This window comes from Pseudoliparis swirei, chromosome 4, assembly GCF_029220125.1.
Source record: "Pseudoliparis swirei isolate HS2019 ecotype Mariana Trench chromosome 4, NWPU_hadal_v1, whole genome shotgun sequence".
Taxonomy (NCBI): domain Eukaryota; kingdom Metazoa; phylum Chordata; class Actinopteri; order Perciformes; family Liparidae; genus Pseudoliparis; species Pseudoliparis swirei.
In genome coordinates, this window is record NC_079391.1 from 6,892,256 (window position 1) to 6,902,084 (window position 9,829).

General features: G+C 38.1%; 1 protein-coding gene across 1 annotated transcript; it reads right to left on the minus strand.

The window, feature by feature from the left end:
• Positions 1-91: 91 nt before the first annotated feature.
• tacr2 (tachykinin receptor 2) lies at positions 92-7,348 on the minus strand. Its single transcript, XM_056413636.1, has 8 exons — positions 7,152-7,348; positions 6,408-6,534; positions 5,631-5,926; positions 3,319-3,513; positions 2,530-2,680; positions 2,252-2,371; positions 2,088-2,164; positions 92-1,773 (listed from the first exon to the last, which is right to left on the minus strand). The coding sequence occupies exons 2-8, from the start codon at positions 6,519-6,521 to the stop codon at positions 1,437-1,439; spliced, it is 1,290 nt and encodes a 429-aa protein (XP_056269611.1). The 5' UTR covers positions 6,522-6,534; positions 7,152-7,348; the 3' UTR covers positions 92-1,436.
• Positions 7,349-9,829: the final 2,481 nt, after the last annotated feature.

Genomic DNA, 9,829 nt, shown 5'->3' on the forward strand with positions numbered 1-9,829 from the left:
GGAGTTGTGGTTGTTTGCAGATTATGTTTAATGGTGTGTTCAAAGGTCATGAACTAGCTCCAAACCTGCTATGAAGACAACTGACGGCACATACTTATCATTCACATTTATTGTTAACATTTATTGAAGCCACAAATGACGAACCTGTGATAAGGAATCAAAGGTTGTTTTTTTTAACATTTGCAATATGTCACAGCTAACAGGCTACAGTATTTACAACATAATATGAGGAGTCATATATTTATATTTCCACTTCATCTGCATGTTTCACATTGATATACTCAATAGATTACATTTGACATGACATTGTTCTACGTGGCAGCACTTTGACTTTTTAATCTGGGCTACACATATACAATACAGCTGTATGAACCAATGAACTCACAATATATGAGCAACATGCTTAATAAATGCACACCATGTGACATTTTTTTTTAAATAAGTGCTGCACTGTAACTGGTACGTGCTTGTGATAAAACTCATGATGAGGGAGATCCAGCCAAGTCTATGAAATAAGGGAGAGGCCAATGCTCCTTCTAAAATGGATAATCAGTTAGTCTTTGGTGGTATTATACTTTAACACAGGAAGTTCTACCTTGTGTTTAGCTGTTCAAATGTTCAGTAAATACTCCACAGCTATAAATGGCTAATTCTGTAGCCTTTAGATGAGGATGGAAAGTTGACTTCATTTACGGTTTAAAAGCAGCATTAAGGTATTCTTTCACGAGACGTCATCAAAACGTTGATCCCCTCACTTGTTGATTTTGAATGCTGAATATATATACAGGTGTATATATGATTATGAATACATTAAATAGAAATGGTCCCTATGATAAAAAGGCAGTATCTTTAAAGTCCCTTGTCTTTGGCAATAAAAAGACTAAACACACTGAAACAACATTATTAAGGCTTGCTGCTGATGCCAGTGGATTGCTCGTCCATTCCATGCTGTTGAAAACCAGTAACTACACACAAATACAGGTCTTCTCAGAAATAGAGAAAAAGTTAGTAAAAAGTGATCGCAGAAAGAGAGTGTAGATGATAAGAGGGAGAAGGAAGGAGACTCAGTGAAAGTAGTGAATGAAGGAGGGAGTTATTTACAGACGTTCCTATTAAAGCAACAAAAAACCTATATCAAGGTGTTTCTACTTTATAAATACCGATATTTTCACACGCTCATATCTTTATAGTCACATACATTTATATTCCTATTTAACAAAGAACCTTATTTGTCCCACGTCAGGTCCAATGAACACTCTTCACTATAAGGTGTTCCACGATGATGAATGTTACCATAGTTTGCTCAACTCTGTCGGCAGGCTCTCGTCTGTCTTTATTGGCTATAAATAAAGTATATTTATTATCATCTCTGTTGCTATAGAAAAAAACCCTGTTACCTTCTCATCGATGCTCTCTTCCATGATTTGATTCGCTAGTCAAGGGTTGTGCTCCACAAGTTTGGCAGCCGGGGATGTCGTGTTGTTCGGCCTCCTCTCTGCACGTGTGTCGTCTACGCCGTACGCTTTTGTTGGTATTTGTTTCTTTAGCTGCACGCAAGCCTCTCTCTCCGCGTGTACCTCGGTGTTGACAGCCACGTTTGCGTCGAAGGTGTTGTTGGTTCTGATGGAGGTGTGTGTGTTTGTGCTGTCTTTGCGGTGGCTGCGTGTCATGGTGACTCTGAAGGTGTTGGTGTGCTGCAGCTCCATCCTGTCCTCCTCCGACACTTTGATGAAGGGACACCAAACAAACGCGTGGCGGAAACCAGCACGAAACCTTCAGAGAGGGAGGAGAATGGATTTTTGGCCATTTTTGTCTTAGGATACCGGAACCTGAGGAGCTTTTATGAAAAATATATATATAAATATAAATATATATATTTATACATATATATTTATATATATATTTATATATTTATACATATATATTTATATAGCTTCTGTGTATGAATATATGTATATATATTTTATATAGCTTCTATGTATGAATATATATACATAAATTGATATATATATATTTATATATAAATGTATATATGTATATATATATATATATTATATATTATATATATATATATATATATATCTTACCTTTGGTTTAGACAGCAATAGATGATGGGATTGTACATAGTCGAACTCATCGCCAACCAGAATATGGTTAAGTACACCTGAAAAAGAAAGTAAACATGACGCCCCAGTAAATAAATACATCAGACTAAACATAATTAATGACGGACAGAAGAGCAGCTGCTAACCTGTTGGATGTAACGTTGTTTATAAATGTCTCTGTTAATTGATCCCAATATGAAGTAAAAGTGGTATGGAAACCAGCAAAGGGCAAAGGTCACCACAACAACAACCATCATCTTCACCACCTATGAGAAATCACAGCGAGAAGAAAAGTCAGTGTTGCCATATTTTTAATTCCTAGTTCAGTCCAGCTATAATAAACTTATCCCAGGTTATCTGAGTATTGTGATAATAATGAGGTGAGTTGTAGTTTACAACAGTATAAGATGTTTAAGTGTGTGACCTTTCTCTTGGCTGTTATCTGGCCGTGGTAATGGTCTGTCGCCTCTCCGGGGATGTGCCCACCCCACAGCGACTGGCCAACAATGCTGTAGGTCACCAGCATCACCAGTAGAGGGAGCAGGTAGATCAGCAATATCACTGCGAACTGGTAACTGCAGAGGGAGAGAGAAAGAGAGAAAGTGAAGCTGATTGTTTACTGGTTTCAGGTCATGTGAAGTTATGAAGCCCCTCCCTCTTTCTTTTCACCCCAGACTGCACTCTGATTGGCTGAGTTCACCGGAAGCGTCTCAGTGTATGTTGGACTCATTCCATTGTGCTGTCTTCATAGAAAAGTGTTACTGTAAAAGTTACTGTATGTGTATTTTATTTCCTGAGATCATGATGAGGATGATTTTCTGGTGTTTTTAATCAAAAGCCTGAATCTCTGTAATGTCGATATGAAATTCCAATCAAGTTGACAAATGTGAGTATTTTTCTTTTTTTCTCAGAGATTTTTCTTTCATAATTGAAAGGTGAAAATAGGAAAAATAATCCTTTATAAAAGCCAATAAAAAGGCATACAGAAGGCACCATCTGCACCATGCACATAATGCTCACAAGCCAATATTATCTAAAATGTTTATTATAATAACTTCTTGTGTATTTGCATACCCATATAAATCCCTCAGCATTGAGCGTATCAATCATACAGACACCATCTTAGTGTTGATTTGTGGTTTTATATGACACATCTGATTTGTTGTGAATGCCACTGTCTGTGTGTGTTTTATCATCAACGTTGTTCTTTCACCTGAGTTGATGTGTTCCTCCATAGTCGTCCGGCCAGTCGACCATGCACACGGTTCTGGGGTAGTAAAATATGGTCACGCTGTAGTAGCACTGAGGGAAAGCCAGTAATATTGCTACAATCCAAATCAGGGCAATCACAACCTTTGTAGAGGTGGAGGAGAGGCGGGGCTTCAGAGGGTGGATAATGGCCATGTACCTGGAAGAACATTTAAAAAGGTTTATTCATTCATATCCATCTTTTACACACACATCTGATGTTTAACTCACAGGAACCAGAGTGACGTTATGAAGGATCCTCTGGGGGGGGGGGGAATCTGTGCCGCAGATTGTTCACAGTAAAGATTGAATTATATTAGAAAATCCACCCACTCATCCATCGATTGACAATGATTGTACATCTCGTCACTCACGGTTATTAAGCTCTCTAAACAAAATGATTTATCAATACACAGAATGTATATTCAATTAAAGTTTGAAGGAGAAAATGTGCTTTCCTTGTCATCCATCATCCTGCCAACATGTTATTATTAACCTAAAAAGCGTTATGATCTGAATATCCTGTCATTTAAAACGAATTAGAATGAATGAAGGCTCCATCGACTTTAATTCAATAAGTGCTTCCACTTAAAAATTGAAGCCCTGTCTCTGAGTGAAATGTTATTAAAATGACTACACTGATTCTGTCAACTTTAGCGCAGGTGCTCAGCTTCATGAAAGAGAGGGCTGCTTCTGGCCTGAAATCACAATATTTCATTGCTCCCTGCATGTGACAAAATCTAAATATACAGACAAAGAGGAAATGGGAATTGTCATTTATCATCAAGCTTAAAATATATCCTATGTATATCTGTCGTAATGATGTTATGGAATCAAAAAAAATATTTATATTACTGGACTTGACTGAGTGAATTATGAAACAGGGATGTATTAACTGTGATTATGCAATTTCACTGACATCGATGAAAGCTACTGTGTGTATTGATATGATGTGCAAGAACAAAACCTTCATGCATGAGGATGTAAAACGTATGAACCCAGTCTGTCACTGACAGCATGGCATGTCCAGTGCATTTATATTAATGTTCTTAACAGCATTGCAGTTGTATTACTATCAAAATCAAATGATTGATCTCTGAATTATTTCTTTGAATTATTCAGGACCATCAGTGTGAATTGATTTAAATGGCTTCTGCTCTTTCCCCTATTTCTTTGCTTTAAAGTAAAAAAATTCATTATCTTGCATACAATTATTTGCATTAAAATATACTTTTTTTAATGTGTGGCAGTAAGTGGAGCATAAATGAAAAGAGAAAACCTTAATTTGTATTTCCAGTTCGCTCTTAAATCTGTTTTGGTTTGCACAAGTCAAACCACGCACCTGTGGAGGTAACACTTTTAGGAGTGTTGAAGGTTATGTTTCACTCTTAATATGTTTACTGTAATTCAGTGTTTTCTGCTTTGCTGCTGCAGCTGTTGACAGCAAATAAAATGCCTGCATAAAACCACGAAGGCTGACCATCTTACAAATTGGAAAGTACTGAGGAGAAATTATTGATGTATAAGAAGATGTAACAACTGGTCTGATCCTAGCGTATGGCGTATATTATATACGTCTGACTAAAGACGTAACAGATTGTGGGTTCATGCTCCAGTACGCATTCATAACATCTGTATCTCTGCTGCTTGTTGACCCATTTCTCCTTCATGCAGCGTGTTCCTTTGAACTGGGGGAACAGTTGCTGCTGCTGCAGATATCAAGTGATATCAAGTGATATCAAGTGATATCAAGTATCAGTATCCAACCTCAAAGGACAAACCCCCGTCTGAAAGAGAGGCTGATATTATATTATAAGGCCATGTTGTGCCATTAAAAGAACAACATATGGTCGTACACATAGTTTTTTTAAGGGTATTTTACACTTATCGACCGTATGTTAAGCACATTCATTCACCACATTTAAAATCCATAAAGAAAAAAAAAGATTAATATATCAAATATAGAGTAGTAGTGTAGCAGTTAAGTAGGTTATTTGCTTGCTTGGTTTCCATACCAAGAGGTTGAATGAATCAGTAAATGGTCATATATTAAAACAAATATTTAAACTGTTTGCATAATGCAATGGACTTATCCTCATATTGTGAAACGCCCCATTTATGATCTGCTGTCAAGTGTTTGGGACAAAACAGTTTCTGAGGTGCTCAGGTTCATTTTTGTGTGTTCGGATGAGAGCATATAATTAACTGGAATTCAACTTTGAGAAATATTATGTTAAAATATTGAAATTAAATTGGATGTGGTCCTAGTTTTCTTACCTGTCCACTGCGATGGCAGCCATCGAGTATATTGATGAAAACATGGCCGTGATGGGGAAGAAGTTCTGAAATCGGCAGTAGCCCAGGCCAAAGTACCAGTCGTTGTGAAGCGCATAAACAAAGTTAAAAAGAGTGTTGAAAGTTGCCATAGAAACGTCAGAGAAGGCCAGGTTGACGATGAAGTAGTTGGTAACGGTCCTCATGCGCCTGTGAGCGAGAATAATCCAGATCACTGTTACATTGCCAGTGATGGACACCAGGATGATGAGGGAGTAGGCTATAGCCCACAGGGCGACCTGAGAGAGGAGAGGAGAGGAAGAGGTGGGGAAGAGGAGAGGAGAGGTTAGGAGGAGGTGAGGAAGAGGAGAGGAAACGAGAGGAGACAAGAGGAGACGACAGGAGACGAGAGGAGAGGTGAGGGGAGGGAGGGAGGAAGAGGAGACAAGAGGAGAGGAGAAGAGAGAAGAGGAGACACAAGAGGAGAGGAGAGGGGAGGGAGGAAGAGAGAGAGGAGATATAAGGAAAGGAAGAAGAAAGGATTGTTTAAAAAAATCACACACAAAATATATAGAATGTGTCGCTACATTGAGAAATTCAAAGGGAAGCAGAACAATAAAATGTGGAAAAAAATCAATTTTAAATTGAATAGATAGTCTAACATTCTGCCTCAAAATATTTCATTATTATTGTGTTTGTGCCAGGGATGTAAAACATTTCGGATATTCAAAGCATTCCTAAAACGCCTCCGTGGTTTGATCTCTGATGTTTATTCTCCACCTGCCAGTCCGGCTGTTGGAACTGATTCACAACCGTCTCGTTCCCGTCCTCCAGCCAGTCGGTGGTCAGTGAAAACGGTAAAGAAGTGGCCTCCATGTCTCCCGCGGCGTCCATTCTTCTCCCTCTCCTGGTGACAGAAACTTCATGTTTAACTGTGGGTGCGTCACGGGGCACAATGACATATTTACAGGAGCTCTCCTGTTCTTATCGTGGAGTTACATCAAATATAACTTGCTTTTTAACAATAAAATCTGTAATTTCTCTTAGATTTTAAGATACTGTAATTATAGATATGTATTAATATATATTTAATCATATTTAATTCAAGTATGTTGACCCTCTAAACATCGATGCTTTTCAGAATTGTAGGCGTACAATCACGTCCGAGCAACTTGGTGAACATCAGCACAGTCGCGTTAATAATCATGGATCATATCACTAGTATGGCAATACACTGATAGCATCATCTTAAAGTAGCACATGTTAGTTTTATTCAACCATTTCCTTCTGAATTTAATAAAGCTGAACTTTGTTTCAGTCTATACATTTGATTTACATTATGTTTTGAATGTTAAACTGTTACTATACAAATACATTCATCCGCCAACGTGCATTCTGGGCATTTGGCTCACAGACCCTCAGTAAACCGGCGCAACAGCCACAAGTGATGAATTAGCGATGCATGAATTCATCACTTGTTCTGCACAATTAAAACTAAATATATATTAATTTCATCTGGTTTACCTCTCTGATTGCGCGGTTGAGTTGTCACTTTTAACATCAGCTTGTCCAATCCATAGTAAATAAGGTCCGGAAATTAGACTCCTCGTGCGTAATGGACAACCAGGTACATCCAATAATCCATCAGGACGTCTCTCTCACTGACATACACACACACAGAGACACACGCACACACTCCTTCCCTCTCTCCTGGAATGTGTAACTAGCTGATTACGCTACAAGCTGCTGAAGGACGCACTGACAGGCATGGCACGCGACTGTGCGCGTGGAGCTGCAACAACGAGAGAGGGGGAGAGAGAGAGAGAGAGAGAGAGAATGAGAGAGAGAATGAGAGAGAGAATTATTTAAAAGCAGAATAAATCAATTGCTCTGTTGTTCCACACTCTAATTTCCTCAATCTTTTTGTTGCCTTTGAGAAAAATAAAATATAAAACATAAACAGAAAGAGGAGGAGTGGCATCAATTGAAGGCATGTGTTGGCTCTGGATGGCCAATGGAGGTGCTCCCTCGAGGGATCTCGTTGATTCCTGGATTACTGAGAAGTGCTCCTCTCACATTGAGTTGAAAATGGGGTCGACAGTTCCAAAGTAGTTGTAAAGTATATAAGCTCTGTTTGCTGTTATTAACGGTTACACATTTGGAAAGAAATGCTGCTTTCTACTTCTTGTGAGAGCCGTGGCATCTAAACATCACACAACTCTTACATGTCTCAGTGATGGATTGAGTCAGTGGTTGATGTGCTGCTGGTTTAAAACTGTGAACATAAACACAAGTATTAACATTTTAGTGGGCATAGTCGAGCATGACATTGTCCTGCATGGTCTTTCTTGAAACTCATGCTTTGCATCAACTTCGCATGTGTGTTTAAAAAAGAGATATACAGTATAAATATGTACTTTAACTCAGTATCACCATTAGTCCCCACTCAGTACACTTGCATTGCTGTACTTAGACAATGTGTATATATATATATATATATATATATATATATATATATACACTACCGTTCAAAAGTTTGGGGTCACCCAGACAATTTCGTGTCTTCCATGAAAACTCACACTTTTATTTATCAAATGAATTGAACATTTCATAGAACATATAGTCAAGACATTGACAAGGTTAGAAATAATGATTAATATTTGAAGTATTAATTTTGTTCTACAAACTTCAAGCTCAAAGGAAGGCCAGTTATAGCTTATATCACCAGCATAACTGTTTTCAACTGTGCTAACATAATTGCACGGGTTTTCTAATCAGACATTAGTCTTCTAAGGCGATTAGCAAACGCAATGTACCATTAGAACACTGGAGTGATAGTTGATGGAAATGGGCCTCTATACACCTATGGAGATATTTCATTAGAAACCAGACACTTCCACCTTGAATATTAATTTACCACATTAACAATGTACAGAGTGTATTTTTGATTAATTTAATGTTATCTTTATTGAAAAAACAGTGCTTTTCTTTGAAAAATAAAGACATTTCTAAGTGACCCCAAACTTTTGAACGGTAGTGTATATATATATATATATATATATATATATATATATATATATATATATATATATATATATATATATAACATATGTGATGTGTGGCAGTATCCTTATTGTATAAGTACATGTCCTACTTTTCATGTGCCATGGCTTATATTTCTCTCCGTCTTACTGTCTTACTGTTATATCTTGTGCTTTCTGTTGCTTTTATTCTCACTGACGGCCTCTATACACTGTAAGACTTTGCTGTAATTTGACAGTGAAAAGTTTTACAGTGTAGCATTTGATTGTGTGATATTCCTCCTCACGTTTGAGCTATGTTTGCGTCTTTCCTCTCTCCTCTTCCTCCCTATCAGGGAAAAAACTCATATGTTGTGTTTGCACAAAAACAGATATCGGTGAAGCCGCTCTCTGTTGTGTGTGTACAGTTTGCACTGCATGTGTACTTTCACATGCTCAAAAATCATTCCTGGCCAGCAGAGCCTGGCCAAGGGCATATTGAAGGGCACAGGCAGGCAGGGGAATGACACGTGTAAGTGTAAGTATAGTGCATCTAAGCCTGAGGTAAGGAATGAATAACAGTGTGTGACTAACACTAATGAGGACGCGAAGAAACACAACTCGACCCTGATAGCTCACACACAGACACTTCCTCTCATCTTCTGTTAAATGGTGCACCTGAGCACATTTCAAAGACTACATCTCTGAACATGTTGATGTTTGCTTTACTTTGTCAGCCAAAGGTCTTTTTGGTGAAGCAAGAATAGAAGGAACGGTGGAGGTGATACATAAGATAAATAGTTAAATAACAGCCCAAACTAACAGGGTGAAAATAATGATTTATTTGACTCAACAGCCTCTCAGACAGCTCCCTTTTATCGACTCGACACACTTTAATAGCTGAGCGGCAGCTGATAAGAGGCGACAACAGCCAATTGTGCCCAAAGCACTGGAAACACTGCGAGCGATAGTTGGCCACAGACAACCTTTCTTTGAGAGGCAGCTTTAAATTGATGTATCATTGTCTCACATGGACTCATTGGCAATGCGAGTCAGGAGGTATTTTTAGACATATATACATTATCACAACGTTTTATCTATGTGCAAGATAAAGGGCAGCCTTTCTGTGCTTATTATTTATTTAATAAAAGGTGGGACACATTCCTGAATTCACAAATCAAT

Bases quoted from the DNA above. Each gene is read 5' to 3' on its own strand.
- tacr2 (XM_056413636.1), bottom strand. From the start codon at position 6,521: ATGGACGCCGCGGGAGACATGGAGGCCACTTCTTTACCGTTTTCACTG. The intron at 5,927-6,407 runs GTGGAGAATAAA...CTCCTCTCTCAG, and splicing joins TCCAACAGCCGGACTGGCAG to GTCGCCCTGTGGGCTATAGC. The intron at 2,165-2,251 runs GTTAGCAGCTGC...TTTCTTTTTCAG, and splicing joins AACAACGTTACATCCAACAG to GTGTACTTAACCATATTCTG.